The 18,018-nt window shown below is 41.1% G+C and overlaps 3 protein-coding genes across 3 annotated transcripts in view; 1 reads left to right on the top strand and 2 right to left on the bottom strand.

Moving 5' to 3' along the window:
• LOC125768742 (scavenger receptor class B member 1-like) overlaps window positions 1-5,899 on the bottom strand; it is a 29,607-nt gene extending 23,708 nt beyond the window's left edge. The window contains exons 1-2 of the mRNA XM_049436799.1: window positions 5,827-5,899; window positions 4,558-5,039 (exon numbers count right to left, since the gene is read on the bottom strand). Of these exons, the coding sequence (XP_049292756.1) occupies window positions 4,558-4,588 (31 nt within the window). The 5' untranslated portion in view covers window positions 4,589-5,039; window positions 5,827-5,899. The remainder of the gene's footprint in view (window positions 1-4,557; window positions 5,040-5,826) is intronic.
• Window positions 5,900-8,224: 2,325 nt separating this feature from the next.
• LOC125768741 (scavenger receptor class B member 1) lies at window positions 8,225-15,015 on the bottom strand. Its single transcript, XM_049436795.1, has 5 exons — window positions 13,881-15,015; window positions 10,683-10,774; window positions 10,391-10,612; window positions 10,018-10,302; window positions 8,225-9,942 (listed from the first exon to the last, which is right to left on the bottom strand). Exons 1-5 carry the CDS (start codon window positions 14,059-14,061, stop codon window positions 9,124-9,126), a joined length of 1,599 nt encoding a protein of 532 aa, XP_049292752.1. The 5' UTR covers window positions 14,062-15,015; the 3' UTR covers window positions 8,225-9,123.
• An 895-nt stretch (window positions 15,016-15,910) lies between these two features.
• On the top strand, window positions 15,911-17,975 carry LOC125768745 (uncharacterized). The gene is made up of 2 exons (XM_049436803.1): window positions 15,911-17,117; window positions 17,198-17,975. Exons 1-2 carry the CDS (start codon window positions 16,204-16,206, stop codon window positions 17,490-17,492), a joined length of 1,209 nt encoding a protein of 402 aa, XP_049292760.1. The 5' UTR covers window positions 15,911-16,203; the 3' UTR covers window positions 17,493-17,975.
• Window positions 17,976-18,018: the final 43 nt, after the last annotated feature.

An 18,018-nucleotide genomic window follows, 5' to 3' on the forward strand; every position in this document is an offset into this window, starting at 1 on the left:
TTTTGTAAGCTTGCAATTTTATGCTAATTATTCCAAATGTTGTTCTGAGTGATAAAGCTTCCCTCCCCTATCCTCCCCTCCACCATCTTACCCCTTTTTTCCCACTGATAGCAAGCAAACGCTTAGCAGCATCCCGGGCGCTTAACAGCGCAAATCTACCTCAACGAAAAGGTGACTCGTTTCTGTTGACCTTCTAACAATTTTGTATAATAAGAATCGATCGCGAATGCCATCGAGGTGACAGTACACCCCGGCGAGGAGGGAGAAGGCATTTAATTACTATCACTTGGAAAAACGTGTTTTCTAGCTGAGTGATATAATGGAAGAAGGTTTAGAAGGCGTAATAGGAAACAGTTTGAGGATCCTGCCGTACCGGGGTACGACGATACGCAACTAAACCGGACGCAAATGGTCCGCCATTGCGAAGGGTAGCAATCAACAACATCGTTACACGTCACTGGACAACGATTTGCGTGAGAAGCATAGCTTCCTGGAACTGGACGGCTCGGACGTTGTGAATCAACTTCCAGGCGTCCACACACACAGTTTGGAATTTAACGTTTTGCAATACTCAAAAAGAATATTCTATAAATGATGCTTAATGTGTGCGTTTTTTTTGTCGCCATATAATTGAAAACTCCAACAGCATGACCATAATTCCTATACAGCGTGACGGAGCATTTTTTTTCGGGGCAATGTTTTGTTTTGCATAAAAGCTTCTTGAACGGTTTCATCTTGTCGAATCACTCGAAAACAAGATGTTCTTCGATAGCAATTGAAGCTGTAGGTTTTTTTGTTTGTTTGTTATTTGTTAGCTGTGAGTGACATTTTCATGGAGCAATTTTGTTTGATTTAGCAAAACAAAACAAAAATCACTCAATGACTCATGTTAAGGTTATGTTGACTATGGTTACTTTTGAGCGCATACCATCAGGTATTGTCATCAATATTATTGCCCTGCTAAAATCACACCCGGCTCTGTTAGTTGCAATGAAACGATGGAACCATTGAGTGATGTTCATGTAAAATTAAAAGAAAAAAAAGCCGCACTGCATATGGTTCATTGTGCTTACAAGGATTCGCACGCCCGTCTAGTCATAATCGAAGGTCATATTCAGCGTACCGCTCGTACTGTACTGTAACCTTTTACGAATGGTCAAAACTGTACCTTTATGGCATACCGAATGTGGTCGTGTTGGGCGTGTTGAAGTTTGTGAATTCGCGACACACAACTTAATCTGCTCAGCTAGACTGACCTTACTACATTGTTGGTCGTAACCGAAGGGCGTGAAACAGACATGCAAATGCGTCCCCGTTAGAGATGGTTTGAGAGCATTTGAAAGCAATTAGTAAGCTACTGCTATGCGCTAGAATGTTCAAGGCTATTTGCTAAATGGTGAAAGATTGGAAAGAGTCTTCAAAAAAAATATAGAGAGGAAGTATTAAAGTCTAAAAACAATAAGGAATATTGTGTACATAATTGTATGCATTGTTATGAATAGTATGTTGCGAATCAATGCAAAGAGAAGTACATTAAAGCAATAAATATTAAAGCCAAAAACAAATGTTTAAATGTTTGAAATATTTATTTAAAAAAAATGTATAACAAACTTTTCCTAATACATAAATATTGCAATATAAACCAAGAGATGATTGAGTAGTAAAAATAAAAACTATAAACAACAAACAAAACGTGGCAGCAAAACGCTTAACGCAATTTGAAACAAGTGAACATCACATTGCATACTTTGCGGCGCTTATAGATCAGAGCTGTCAAACACTTTCAAGCAAAATTTGAATCAACTACACTTGAGTGTTGGTTTTGATGGCAGATTACATTTCAGTTGATTTTTTTGTTTTTATCATTGGACAAAAGAGCAAGAGATCGTTTATTTTACAAAATTATACAAAATATCAGAATTAAAAAAAACATGCTAAAAGGTAACATTTTTCGGCTCATTTCAGTGGCTATCTGTTAAGACAAGTACAAAACAAGTATTTTTACGTTAGATAGATTTTTAAATGATAAGTTGCATGTGTCTCATTTAACAAACAAAACAAAACAACAAAACGTGACTAATGAATCGATGAAAATAACTGATTGTTTTATTTTCCCTCCTTCACCGCACGCGTCGGTGTGAGCACAATGATGCAGGCCTAGATTTCATTTAGTACCATTGACATTGAAGCAAAACGCTAATACTTTGAAGCACTCTGTAGCACTAAAACAACCGATCGCTACCGACCTGAGCTAGAGCCATTTGGTAACGAAGTCACGCATCCACACCGATAAGTCAGTGAAGGTTGTAGAGTATTTCTTGTCTTGTTTAACTCTCCATCTCCTCCCCTTCCCAGTACAATTGCCACCCATTGGTCATTAGGAACGCTCGGCGCATAGACAACAAACCACACATTTTGTGGAGGTAGTCTGAAATTAACACTACCCTAATGTGTCAGGAATCATGGACAAGTGTTTCACCGCTGTAGAACCCAAAAGCATTGAGGGTCATCTTCGAAATGAATCACTTGCGCGCTTCAATTTGAACAATCACTTTTTTTTATAATTACCATAAGAAACAGTGCAATGATACGTTTTCAATGGTGAACACAATGAGGAAGCAGGCAAATAATTGATCTAAATGATCGACGAGCATTCTACTGCATGAATGCTTTTATATCCAATGGTTAATGTTTTGTTACATCCAACAGTAATTATGCTGTAAAATTTGGAACTCAATGCAATAAAAATAACAAACCCCTTTCGAAACAATGTTTTATTTCCCCTTTGCTGAAGTAGCACATGTCCTTGTGATGTACTGCTTCAATGTTTGTTAGGTGATATAATTTAAATCATATTTCGGTTACAACACTAACAGTTTCTGAATTTTTATTTAATATTTTTACACTAGAACTACCGGATCAGTAATTTTCAGTGAAACGCTTCATTGTAATCACACGAATTGTTGGAGTTTAGTAATCCTAAAGCAGTTGATGAATAACTTTTACAAATCTTTTCTTTAGGATGAACTCCAAGAGAACGATCTTAATTGAACCAAAAAAAAGTAACCACAAAAAACGCTTAAAACGCTTTAAATTTTAGTGGTAATTAGCACAATATCACTATACTTTTTAAAGGTGTTGATAAATAATCAACAACAAAATACATGTAAAAAGTTTTACATTTCTTAATAGAAAAAAGTAAATAAAACTATGCCCTCAAAAATATATTTTTATCGCTCTAAATTATTCGCTATTTAACACTAGAACTACTGAATCAGTTATTTTGATTGATTCATTTTTCAGAATTAAGAATTAATTTTCATTTTTAAAAAATTCGTAATTTATATATGTATTGTAACTGTAATTTATATATGTATTCCATAATACAATCTCTAAAAAATTCTGAACCATTGTTGAGTTCTTCGAAATTGTTTAAAAAACACAATTGTTCCACGTGTTTTTGTTTGCTTTATATGTTCTAATCTGTTAATTATTGCAGTGTTTTCAACACAACTGTGTACACATAAGACACGGACATACAAACAAGCGTGTGCAACCGTTGCAAGAATTGAGTCCAATGGTAACAAACACGCAAGTTTCTATATTCTATTTCTAATCGCATTACAATCATTAGAAACAGTTAAATTGTCTAAAAGCGTTCTCACTACCTCTTGCGACCATTAGCACTAATTATCAGCACGTTGTTCGAATGAAATTCCTTCTTGCATTAGCGCACGCAGAGTCCGAGAAGTGTTTTTTTTCGCATTTAGGAAAGAAAACGCCTTCAACATTAACCAAAAAAAATCCACACACCAAAATATAAGCGAGATCAATTATCGCTTCACATCCGAGTGGGTCCGGGCGCGCAAAAAACCGCATCGAACCGATTCGCCGCTACAGCCGTTGTTCAGGGTGGAGGAAAATTTCGGTTGCGTTTTTGGGATTAGTAGACGCATGAACCATTTTACCACCTCTCCTGCCTGCGTACCGTTTTCGCATACAAAAAACAAAACCAAGGATCTTAGCACGGCACGTGACCTACTGACAGTGAAACTGATCGATTTCTCGGCAGGGCCTCACGGTGCAGTGGCGAAGCAATCGTTTCAGCTGTACAGCGTACGTTTCGTGCGCTTTGCGCTAAAGTTTGCGCACCGGTATTGGCTGTGGTCATGCGTCGGTTAGCAAAACTTAAATCCACGCAACGTAATACGGTGCATGCAGCACGACAGTTTCGTGCTTGTTTTGGAAGAAAGGCCGCAGTGCGAGAGAGTATCGAAACCAGATAAAAATAAAAAATAAAAACAATTGATACCACACGCCGATGCACGGTGCATGTGGCAATGTATTTATCTTTTTCTTTTGTTTTGTGTGTGTAAAGAGAAAATTTTCCACCTTCCAAAAAAAAGGGGGCACAGATAATTTTCCAAAAGCGACTTTTGCGAGTTTTTGCTTGCATTGACCGAATGGGAATGGCGAATTGGAAAGGATCCCGTACACATTGCGAACACAGATGAGTCATATTACGTTACGTTTAAAAATATTGGAAAGCACACTTACACAGCTTAAAGTTGCGCCTTCCGAGAAACATGATGAGCTGGTTCCGACCTTTTTTTGGTTTCCCTCTGCGACGAATCTGCTGCTAGGTGAACCGATCCGGCCGAGGTGGCAACACTAGTAGACGGCTTCGGCGATCGTTTCTGTTCGGATCTGTCTCACTCAAGTTGAGCGGAAAGCCCCTTGAACCAGCAAGGACCGTTGGATGATGTCAGCACCCCTTCGTGAAGTGGAGATGATTTTCACACAACACCAATCACTGTGACACAAACATATGCACAAACACGCACACGGGAGGTTACGATCACACTTGATCCTCACCGTAAGTAAAGGCCACGCGTAGGAGCCTTTTGTTTGCTAAAGCTGGCTGGGAACTGGCATCAATTTCGGGGGTGATTTTTTTGTTTTGTTTTCGCAACACAATCGAACTTTGGTACGGAACAGCACACATACACGGAAACGTTGTTGGATGGAAAGCTACGATACTAAACAAATATAAAAAACAATATTGGTACGTGACGTCAATAAACAAAGAAGAAAAAATGCACCAAAGAAACAAAACATCTAAAAAAACACTCATAAGTAGAAAGCTTTTTTCGGCAAGGTTTGGCCAAATATCCGGAAGTAAAAAAAAACGGGGAGTAAAGTGAGAGTAAACAAAAGCAAAACATCAGCCGATTGTGATCTGAGCACGGGAAAACGCGACCAAATATTGAGGTAACGTATAACGTCATTTCACCGCCACTGACAAAGAGGCCCCCGAGAGGAACGCAACCTTATAAAATTATGTCAATGATAAGCATTTTTTGGGACCTTTTTGAATGAACATTTTATAACGCGCGAAACCAAAGATGACAAAGTTGAACGAATCATCACACCGGTAGCACCGTTACGTTTCGCTCCCTGTTTCGGCTTAAGAAGCGTAACGCTTGGACTGTGACCGAATTATTTTTCTTTTTTTTTCCCCCCCCGGTAACATCCGTAACGGGATTGCGAACTGCAAAAAAAGTGAGGAACTAAGGAACTAAACACAACACACAGAAACGCGTACGCACTATCCAGACGACGGGCGGATATTGAAGAAAAAAAAGGGCACACACACGCCTGGGCACTAAACTAAACAAAAACCCGCTAACCGGTGTACACGTGTAACGTAAAAAAAAGTAATCACCGAAGGACTGACCGAGCGATTGTATGGAATTTGGGAAAGGTTTTCCGTGCGTACGTGTGTGTGTGTTTGTGTGACGGTTCCACACCGTACGCGGGACTTACTTCCGAACGTGTCGAGTTCAACCAACCGACTGAACCGTCCGATGTGCGTTGCGCGATCGCCCATACGATCAGTGGTTGCGTTTGTGTGTGGGGGTTGACCATCGGATAGATTATGGTGTTTGCTTTCCTGCCACCATACTAACCCTCCGGAAGGCACTCCGGGGTGATCTTTTGCTGCTACAAACTGATCGTGTTGGAATAATGGAAGGAAATTTGAAGACAAATGATATCATAAAATCTTTACTACCAAATATTAGTTGTCCTGTTGTAGTAAACACACAGGTTTCTTTAGTACTATCTTGCACTAAAGGGTTAAGCGGTGGTTTCATTGCGAACCCGTGGAAACAGACTTTCCGATTTCCGAAACAGACTGGAGGTCGAAATATGAGGACTGACCGTGTCTACTTACTGCTGGCTTTCGATTGGTTTTTAATTTCTTTACCTTTAGCTTTTTCGGTTCCAATCGTTACGGTCACTCATCGAAAGACTTCAATGCTAGTCAAGCGAGGAAACGCGCAAAACGTCAAGCTCCTGCGCTGCGGATTGATGTTTTGCTAATTGCGATGAACGTTGTTTGTTTTGTTTATGAACAGCCGCTACACATGACGCTGGCACATTTGACCTAGACCGGTGCAGGAAGCATTCCGGTACCTGGTCGGTAGTTTCGCTACGAAAGAAAGTCCCCCAGCTGTGCAGAACATGACACAACTCAACACTCAACAAACGGGCATCGCTTAACGGGGGCAGTGAGCAAAATGTGCTGATGAATTATACAAAAATGATAATGTTTTCTTTCAAAATGGTTCACGGTGAAAACTTCATCATAACGCCAAAAGACCAAAACCAGACACGTTATAATTGCGCGTCCCCTTGCCTACACACAGACGCGCTCACGGAAAGTGAACAGAAATCGTGCGCCTATCGCGTGAACGGGAGAAAGATGGATGCTGATTATATTAGAAAGGTTAGCAATATAAATGATGCAAAATATATGCACATCTGTAGGAGTGTATGGAAAGTTTGGTTAACTTTTTTTTGTGTGGGCGAGGGCGGACATTACGTAGACAATCGAACGTTCATTTTGGGGATGGAAGCGAATCGAATAGGTTGATGTATTTGTTTGTAATGCTCCATTTTTTTGACATCACTTTGGGAAGGTTTTTCACTGAAACTGGCTATTCTCAAACGCTAATGGTAATGGTTTATAGGTGGTTATAGGTGATTAGCATATCGTTTGAAGTAGTGTAAAGCTAGGCCGTATTGTCTCTTCGGCTACGTAACATGTGGTAGGCGGTAGGAAGACCTCATTTTTTATGTTTGACACTGCAACTTCACGAGATCTTGATCTACCATGTCTGGCTTTCCTTGAGTATATTTAATCGTAGTTAGATAGCCACTTCTGAATGCGAAACAGCGCTTCAAATTGATATTCTTATAAAACCTATCATAAGAAGACCGACGCCATTTACAAGGAAATTGACTTTGCTAAAGTAAATGAATGAAATTGGACACTTTGGTTGGGCGTTGGTGAATTTGGGATAAAAGAGATCCGGAATCGAACAGGTAATATGAATCGTTAGAGGTTAAAAGTGCTTTAAGAAAAGGGTTATTCTGACCATGGCTAGAGTGACGCATGGGAGCAGTGGATATCTAAGTAGTGGAGAGTGGAATCCAGCATAAAATCCGGCATTTAGCTAAATTTACAAATTGATGTATTTTAAAGCGAATTTGTTGAAATAAGTTTCTTTTCATTCAAATAATGCTTACAATAAAAAACACAATACAAAATAATAAAAAAATTTAAAAAATTCTAAAAATTTGAAAGTGTCCTAAGGATATAGCCTTAAATTTTTGTTTGAGAAATTTAGCAAAATTGATCAATTGATGTATTTTAATGCAAATTTGTTGAAATAAGTTTCTCATCGAGGTCAAGAAAAACGGTAAAATTCAAAACAAGAATAGGAAATTGTGAGTGATAAATTCTTGTTCGTAGCAGCTCTAGCAGGCCTAGTTGACGACAAGGATGAGGATAGCAAGCTTGCTGATGAATAGGAAGTAAACTTTCGCTACACCGTTACAATCCTGAAGTAGACGTTGAAGATTAGAAATAAGTTCTCAAAGAACCTCAGTTTCTTGATAGGCAGAATTCTAAAAGCCCTGGCTTTGGGTAGCTATCTAAGTTTGATCAAGATTTGAACCCAAACCAGGTGTGTAATTGAGCTGTATTTAATCTAGCAAATCATCAAAATATATATTCTAGAACGAATAGTTCCCTTCAAAAATATTCAAACATCATAAGGCAAGCGATCATCGGCGTTACATTCAACTATAATAACCCGGACAGCTCGTTTTTCTTTCACCAAATCAAACAATGCAGTCCGATGCATCGATACGATCATTTTACATCTACACATCAGCAACGGAATTTGTTTTATTGCCTTCAACATGGTACGTCACTTACGGCAAAACGGCTTTGCTATTATCATTATCTACTATCAGACCGCCACCAAACGGTTCTCAGCGGCAAATTGAACGGGGCCCGGGTTCGGGCACCGTAATACGCAGTACTGAAACAATCTGCCCCACTAATAGCTTAGCTAGTACGATCCTCCCCCCGGTGCTACAACTGCAGTGTAGCGATGCAATGCAGCGCATCGAAGCACGTTCTAAAGCGATTTTTTCCTCCGTTCGCATGCATATCGGTGCAAGTGGTAGAAGCAGGTATGTGATCGTACTACATACACGGATGTAGGCTAGATCGGGCAAAGACGCAGAAAGGGATGGAGTTAATTTACAAGATACGGCAACAAATAAAAAAAAAATACACACACAAACACACAAAACAAAACAGATACACTACGTAAAACGTATTCTAACTTATTTCTTACTAACTGGCACATCTAGTTGCGCACTAACGCGAAGAGAATAGCAGGCAGCCAGGGCTATGAGAACCCTAAAGCTCATCTTAAGATAATAAAACAAAAAACAAAAAAGGCAAAAAACGTCTAACGAGGGCACTTGTAGCTGCGTATCAAACAATCTGCTATCGATCATTCGAACAATCTGAACGTACTTTGTTACGAGCGAAAAATCCTATGCTATTACTGCAGAAGGGCATACGATGTGTACGGGAGACGGACGATTACCGAACGGATCTTGCCCGTTACGCTCAGCGAATTTGTGAGTATTCATTAGTGAAATGTGGGAAAGGAGCTTTTTCGGCGTGAAGCTCCACGCGGCTTTACGAAACTAGCGTTTCGGTGTACGGTCAAGTCATGAGTCGGCAGACGCTAAGCATTACTTTTTCCTGGAACTTCTTGCCTGGTAGTAACATTTGGCAATGAGCAGTATAAATGATAGCACGAAGATCGCCAGCGTACCGACGCGCAGTGACATCTGGATGGCATTAGCACTGTACGTGCTGTGATAGATCATGGCGCGCAGTTCGTCCGAAATAATGCCCGGCACAACTTCCAACCAGATCACCGGTAAATACTGGCCTTCGTTAAACTTTTCCAGCCCCGATATCATGGCTGCCTTCTGCACTTGCACGTTGATCTGAAACCGTGACGCACCGTCAATCGGAAAAGCTAACCGTGGGTGAATGTCGGCGTATGTTTCATGCTTTTCCTGCACCGGTTCCAAACCTTCAATCGACTCGACTAACATTCGATTGCCGGTGTAGAAATGCGGAAACGAGGCAAAGATGGGCGCACCCATCGAACAACCGGTAATGTTAAACAATCCACTCGGTGGGCACGATCCGGACTCGAGATGGCAAAAGCAATGGTTTGGCATGTGTTCGTCGGGATGCGAAAATACGTTCGTTGGAATTTTGTACCGCCACGCCGGAATACCGTCGAGTGCTGTCACCTCACTATCGTACGCGAGCGGGAACTTTCGGCACAGTGACTTGATAAACACCTTCAGCGGTTGTTTGCGGTCCATCAGATGGGGTGGAAATTGGGACCCATCGGTTCCGCCGACATGATCACACTCATCCGTATGCCAGAGATCCAGCCTTGGTTTTCCATCCAATTGTTTGATAATGCCCAATTGCTGCAAACTAGATTCGCCAGAAAAGACAGTAAAATTCTCCGCACTGGTACCATTGCGCTGAAGCAAGAAGAAAGGAAGCATTAATAGACACTAATTCGTTGGATATTTTCTACCATCAGTAATCGTGCTTACCGTCATTAGCATGCCGAACATGGAAGTTTCAATTTCATTGCCAAACATTGATTTGGCGAGACTTAGCAATTCGTCTTCGTATCCCCAGAGCAAGGATTCCACCGGTTTCTTGATGAACGCGGATGATCCAGCCGAACTAGCGGCCACATTAAAGGTGATTTGATTCCACGTTCCTTCTTGCCGTTTCTTGGAAACTCCGGTAAGAAACACTACGTTCGGTACCACGACCTGATCGAACGGTTTGCCTTTAGACTCTTCCGGCAGGTACTGTATGTCGCGATACTCCTAATAAAATATAGCAAAAAATAAACATAATCAAAACTCTTTTCATTCCCTGAATTGATCGATAGTGTAACAACGTTTCTTCACCTACCCGGTATGAGATGGTTCCATCACCATTATGCGTCACGTTCACTTTCTTTGCCGTTTCCTTGTAAACGTACGGGCCTAAATCTTCCACTTTAAGCTTGGTTGCTTTACCGTCAAGGAACTCCTGCGCATTAGTGTAGTTAAATACGTGCACCTTAAGTAACGGGTATACCGGTGGTCTAGCCCACCATTCTGCTGCAGTGGAATTTTCTCTAAGTATTAATTGCTGTAACAAATAAACGTATGTACTTTATTATTGAATTTAAATTCTCAACCAACTCGCTTATGACAGTTACCTTTAGTAGGGAATCGTTGTACATGTTAGTGCACCACATGATGAAGAATCCAATTGCACTTGCTACAAATACTACAAATAGAATGGCAAATACTGAAAAGTGGAAATAGAAAAAAACATTAGTATGCATATGTATTAGTACCAGTATAAGTAATACAAGTATGTAATACAAGTATATAATCAAAAATTCCTTGAGGATGTTTTATTTTCTAATATATTCCCCAGTAATATTTGGTATTATACTATTAAGATTCGGAACACAGCTGTTCCAAGTATAGTAAGTTTCAAAACTTTCTACCACAAATATTATTTTAGGAAATTATTTTCTATGATAGAAGCAACTTAATGGAATCTTTGTAGAACCAAAATGTTCCCAATGTATTCTTTAATGTCCAATTAGAGGCTCGAAATATTGGAAATAAAGTTATTAATTAGGTAAAAGCCAAAGACATAGACTCTGTCCAAAGCAGAATTCCTTTTAGTCAGAGAGGAAAATGGTATAGGATTTCTTTTGCCATATGCTGAAAAAGGACAGTCTTTAGTCCACTAATATTGGATGAAAATATAGTAATATCGGAAAGCCTCGCAAGAATCCAAAGAATCTGAACTATTCACTAAGTAAGTAAAAAATATTCGGATTCGTGATAAAATCTTGGTGATCGTTATGTCGAAAAACCCAAAAGTCGAGGTTTCTTTCCATTTACTTCAGGACGGCCGGACCTTCCTAAAGTATAGTAAGTTACAAGCGAACAATCCTATGCTATTCTTGATCTTGCTGGATCTTGCCCGTAACGCTCAGCGAATTTGTGAGTATTCATTAGTGAAATGTTGGAAAGGAGCTTTTTCGGCGTGAAGCTCCAGTCCTTCCTAAAGTATCAAAAGTAGTGTTGAAGTACCATAATAGTTAGCTTTACACATTCGTCCAAGGAAATTAATTCGCTGTACTTTAACATCCTTTAATTCCATTGATCTTTTCACACAAAAGTTGACTAAAAGTGATACATAATAATAACTTTATGCCCTAAAGCTTAAGAAGAAGGATATCAGAGAGTTTGTTTCAGATGATCATACAAAGGATTCTTCGGGCCAAAGCTTTGGCGTATGTAATAAAAATGTGACAACGCTCAAAGAAAAGGATTCTTATGTACTGTTCCAGTACTCCGATTAGAAGAGTTACTCCGTTACAGTCAAGAGGGAAGGTGGAACAACAAAAAAGGTTTCAGTAGAGAAGTCTTTCAAAGCCTCAAGACCAAGTACGTGGACAAGTTGGATCTCCGAGACTGTATTACGATAGCTAAAGCTAGACGAATTACTCAAACCTCCATCAATGCCGTTAAAGTATATTTAAGCTTTTTTTGCAAACGATATAAGATCAAACCAATCAACCAAACACTAGGAATACCACTTCACAAAAACAAACTACTTCAAGTCTCGATTCGATTGAGCATGACGCTAGACTGAGCGTACGATTTAAATGTTTGTACAAATATCCATCCATCAGACGATAAGCCAATTGTTGAAAATCTCCATACCGAAAGGTTTGGTACGGATCGGCACTACGTCTCACACACATCACACACATACATAGCTATTAATCACTTATGGCGCTAGATGAAAGGATCCAAATTATTATCAACAGCGTGTTCTGATGCGTGCTTAGTGACCTTTTACGGCCTTGGTACAAGCGCACAGTAGCGGCAAACGCAGTGATTAGCACACGAGAACACGTTCGAAAATCTATTTTCTTTTGTAGGGAAGGATTTTTGTCCCCACCTCATTCAGTGATAGTGGTTGTTTTAGCTGTGATTGATTGAATTCAACAATTTTAACGACTTTGTCTTTTGATTTTTTTTTGTTAGGTACATCAGTAATCTCCAATACCAGAAATATGTATGTCATGTACAGTTGTCGTAAAAACCGATTGCTTCCGATTCGGGCAGGAGTGTGGCACGAAACAAAAGGGTATGTTTTCAATTTCCTTGACATGGGTTGAGGTCTGCCGGCAAGATCAACGCGTTGCGATAATGCACACATTGCACACAGAGACAAATGCATATTCCGATCTACCGAACTGCTACTGCTGCGTGGTTTGAGGTCGCTGCCGATTGTGCACAACAATCAGCGGGAACGGCGTTGACGAGACGCTAAAGTGCATGTGCAAGAATGCCGTCACAGTATCGATAGGTGAAGTGATCAACGGTGAACCATATTTCATTCACCATACAAAGGATGTTTGTGTGGCTAATTGAAGCGAGCGCGCGAAATGGTTGCAGACTCCACTCGAGCAGGGTGTAATCTAAAGCTTCACATACTTCCTATATTAGATTAGAGGCTTGTGGCTGCGTGCGCACTACCAGCAAAGGGAAACAAGAAGCTTCCATCATCATTACACCTAACTTGACTGCTGCTGCTGTTTCTTGTTCCAGCTCACACATGCAGATCACAATCCTTGACCCGAAATGTCATGTTTTCTTTCACAAAAATTGATATTGCGTCTGTACGCAATGTCTTCTCTTCTTCAGCGCCGAATATAGTTCGCCCATATCACCGATCGTCGAACGTCGATTTGTTGATACTGGGCTGTGACGATCGCTCAGCTCAGCTAAGATGTGTCTAATGTACGTTGCGAAGCGCCAGAGGACTCATTCCACTGGTGGCAAACCGTTTGGGGTTGGCCCAGACGGTTGTGTAGCAATAATGATGATTGGTGCGCGGTAGAATCTAATGCGGAAGCAAAGCATGTGTCGGCTTAAAAAAAGCAAAATAATATAACACACTCAAATCACAGCTACATCAGTCCGAATGGAAATGTTTCAACAAGAAAGAGAGCGTATGTACTGGTGTGTATATTGGGAATGGGCAGTAAAACGAGTGCGATCGCGATATGAACCAACAGCGCGCCTTTATGTTTCACTTTCGACGTCCCGTCCTTTTTTTTCGGGTGCCCTGTACATGATAAATCGAACAGATAAGGCGCCAGAGGTCAGCGTAGTTCATTATTTAAATCTAGCACTTGAGAAGCCATCACATTTCACCTGCCATCAGCTGTCAGGCACATGGTCACACCAGAAGACACACACCAAGTGCGTAATCAACAAATCGTACGATGGTTTTTGCGCAAAACCTTATTACGTTGTACTGAAGTTGGATGTAAGATTTGCAACGAAAGCCACCGAAAATGTAAAACACAACAACTCACTAAGTATTCGGATGCACTGGTTTTCTTTGGCATCTTCACCGGTTCGCTGCTCTAGACCGAGGTAATAAAATATGGTATTCAATGCACTCGTTCTCCTCTTGAGCGGTTTCCTTGGTCGATCGGTACCGGAGGTGGTCGGGATGACCGTCTCTGGGCTATTGAAAGCAACCATCTCGGGCATGTTGGTGTACGAATGCGGTTCGAAAACGTGTATCTCTTCGGTACCATACGGTATTGTCGCTACACGTCCACTAACGGCCACACCGCGCTTAACCTAACAGCTGCACAGTCAACGGTTTCGAAGGCACTTCCTTCCTATTGTGCCCTTAATCAACGAGGGCCTTCAAGAAGAACTAAACTATCACACAAAAACCGCGCACTTGTCGAGTCGCCGCACTAGACTGAAGTCCTTAATCTATTATTTGAGCACTTTTGATGCTTTCTTCCTCTAGCGGTCTCGGCGTTAACGCACCCCGATGCCTTATCGCTTGCTAAGGGGGGAACTATGTTTGTATTGGTCAGGCCCGACTGATAACTGCACAAGAAGGGAAAAGAAATAGCTCGCAGCATGGAATTAAGCGATCATCGATTGATGAGCCCTTCACTCACAAACACCAACCGAGGGTCTTTCCCATCGTGGCTGCGATAGCGCTGAGGACAGCGACTCTTCCAGCGATCGGATAGCATATACATGTGAGACAATTTGTACCATGTCTTTCGGAATTGATTTTTCAAATACTGTAATAATATAGTGCTCTTATGTGGTATGGGTACAGTAAAGAAACAAAAAAATATGTTTTTAATCAGTTTATAAAGATCATTGTGTACCAAAAGAATCAATCATCAATGCAATGCGTATTGCGATGGATCATTAAGTTTTTTGATTTCGAATCTAAACTGGAATCGATCATTTTCTTTCGTATACCAAAATGGCAGACGAAATTGTCATAAATAGCCTAGTTGTGAGCTAACATGCGTGACCTGGTGATAGAACAGCATAAACATCTTCAAAATTGTCGTAATCAATTCGTCTTGAATTAACGATCTTCTACTTAACGACTTGACTTAACGATCTTCGTATGGTGCCTTAAAAGGCTTATACCAGAAAGTCAATACTAGCAACGGAAAGGGATCGGTTGAAATGATATACCAACCGACAACCCTCCGTGTGTTAGACAGCTCAGAGCAATATTAATATTGTTTAAATTAATCTAAAATGAAACAAAGATGCATATGAATGGGACGAAAAGATTAAGAGTTAAAACCTTCTTAATCTATAACAACATACAAGTAATAAAAAGTAAGTAATCTGTAATTTATTGAATCTACACAACTGGGAACAAAATGACAATTTGTTTAGTAGTACCGGCGCCAATCTTCACCCAACAGGACTGGTACCAAATCTCATCTTGGCAATGTTTTCCCGCATGAAGAACTATCTGAATTGAGAGCCATCTAAAGTGAACAAATAGTTTGTTATTGGCTAGAACAATAAATTAAGGAACGGCCCGGTGGTGCATATGAAAAACGGCGCCCGTCCACACGGCAGGGACCGGGTTCAAATCCCATCCGGACCGTCCCCCCGTAGCCATGGACTGACTATCCTGCTACGTGGTAAAATAAGTCTTGATACGGCCAGGCCGTTATAACCGAACAAAAAAAAAAAAAGAACAATAAATTATACCAATTAAGCCTAGCCATCTCATTAATCTTCAACAGCTTTTCGTAATTGTTCCGGTTTCAAAGAGAGCATTGCAAATAGTATTATTGTTGTTTACTGTTTTGTCAACATCGTTCTTCCAAATTCAACAGCTAATGTCAAACTACGCAGGGCAAGTCTTCACTACAAAAAATACCCTTCAAAGCACAATCTATTTTAAATACTTCGCACAAACGTAGTGTAAATACAAGAAAACGAGTACTATTAACCACTAATCGTTTAGATGAGACAATTTAACCAAATCAGGATATTTTAATTATTCGAATCATGCCCAAGAAAAGGCCTTTTCGTTATGATCCTTTGCAGTGTGGCTGCCGAACCCTGTACATCAGTTTTCTCTCTGCTACTCTCCTGTCATGTTTTCGCTCTCCGAAACATTCCGATATTTTTCCGTACGTTCTCTATCAACAAGAATGGCTTCGACGTTGGCCGTAATCCAGTGCTAAACCTTACGAACCGAAGGCAAAACAAAAACACAAACTCAAAGCAAAGCAATTTCTAACGGTGGTGCTCAATAGACGAATCTGTATCTAATGTGAATAACGTTCATTTTGCGTGTGCTTTCGTCGCTAGAGTACGCCAAACCGTGGTTTACCATCATCGATGACAATGGAGCAGCAGACAGATAGCGTCAGCGTTGCAGCAGAAGCTTGCGGACGACCGAGCACCCACGGGCGGCCCAACTCCGATCGAATATCGAAAGCGGCCACTGCACCCCGTACATCGTCCGCGGACGGTATTTGTCGGTTCAATTGGTTCCTGTCGCTGCGAAGAAAGCGGTCCTCATCCGCCACGACTGTGGTGGTGGCCACAGCCCACAGCAAGAAGAACGATGGTGCGGGAGCTGTCAAGGATGAGTTGTTTACCAGCGATGAAAACAATCACAACAGCCACCACGAAGGTGGTAGTGTGTTTTACACCCTGCGCAAACGGTTCCAGAAGAAATTTACCTCGGTCAAGGTGAAAGCATTTGAGCCAAATGTGGCCAACACGTTGGGGTCGGCCACGACAAACGGTAACACCGCCAGCACAAACACAAACTGCAACGATACGGGCCGCTGCAACGGTGGTGTGACGCAGGATCGACTTCCGGCCGATACGTGCGTAAATGGAAGTGATTTCGCACGGATCGTTATTGAACGGCATGCCCAGAATCCGATACGGTTTTCGTCACCCAATGCCAACCTACCTGTGATAATGAACAGTAGAGATACTGAACCAAATGCGGTCGACGAAAGCAGACCACCGTTGGTAACCGCATCATCCGTTACTGTCCCAACCGACCAGAGCGCTTCCGATATGGACGACATGATGGCACAGATGCGTATCGATCTGCTACAGTACGGTTGGTACTGGGGCAAACTGACACGACTAGCAGCCCAGAAACGGCTTGCCCAGAAAGTGAACGGGACGTTTCTGGTACGGGATTCACAGACGGAAAAGCATCAGTTTACGGTCAGTTTCCGAAGTTCCGGAATAACGCTACACTGTCGCATTGATTTTGAAAACAATTACTGGTAAGCGTTGTACTGGCCACTAAGGGTATTTCGCTTGCAGAATGGTGTAATAATTAAATATCCTTTTCTTCTTCCTGCAGGTCATTCTCTGGCTTAACAACACCTACGAACTACAAAACGATGGTGGATTTGATACAGGATACGATGAAAAAGTCCGAATACGGTGTGATAGGTTATGTGAAGCAAGACACAACCCTAATGCCCCCGTTTCCTGTCCGCCTCACCAGGCCCGTTAATCGTTTCTACGAAGTTTCCTCCCTACAGCATTTATGCCGCTTTATCATACGGCAAAAGATTGATGCCAAATCGATCGACGAACTGCCACTGCCGGAAAAGCTGAAGGAATACGTAGAGGAGAACTTCTACGATCTCTAGTTAGGCGTTTGGATATTGGAATGGAAGTAGTGTAAAGGAAGCGATTCATACCTAACGAAGGATAAATATGTGTCCCTTCTACCAGTGAAATCTCAATTAGGTAAAATGGCGGGGCTGATTCGTCCAGGACGATCGTAGGAAAAACAAAGCTGATCGCCGTATTGATCTGCAAATTGGCAAATTCGAATGCACTCTGTATAGCATGATCACGTTTCAACAGTTCGTTTCCTCATCCTTAATGGCCAACCAATGCCGGAAATACTATTCGCTCCATTCATATTAGCAAAGTAGATTAATTCCAAACACGAAGGCGATGAACTTCTGTGCGACCTAAGTTGTCTTCACAAACGGAACACACACACACACACACATACATAATATGTACATAGATAATTGTCCTTGTCACGATTGTATCACCAAAGATAAGCAGTCAGAGAATTGATCGACTACACAATAAAAAGAAGTTCTAATGTATGAAATTAATATCATTTGTTTGGTTCTTACCATTTGCTTCACATATATATGT

This window comes from Anopheles funestus, chromosome 3RL (genome assembly GCF_943734845.2).
Source record: "Anopheles funestus chromosome 3RL, idAnoFuneDA-416_04, whole genome shotgun sequence".
Classification (NCBI taxonomy): Eukaryota; Metazoa; Arthropoda; class Insecta; order Diptera; family Culicidae; genus Anopheles; species Anopheles funestus.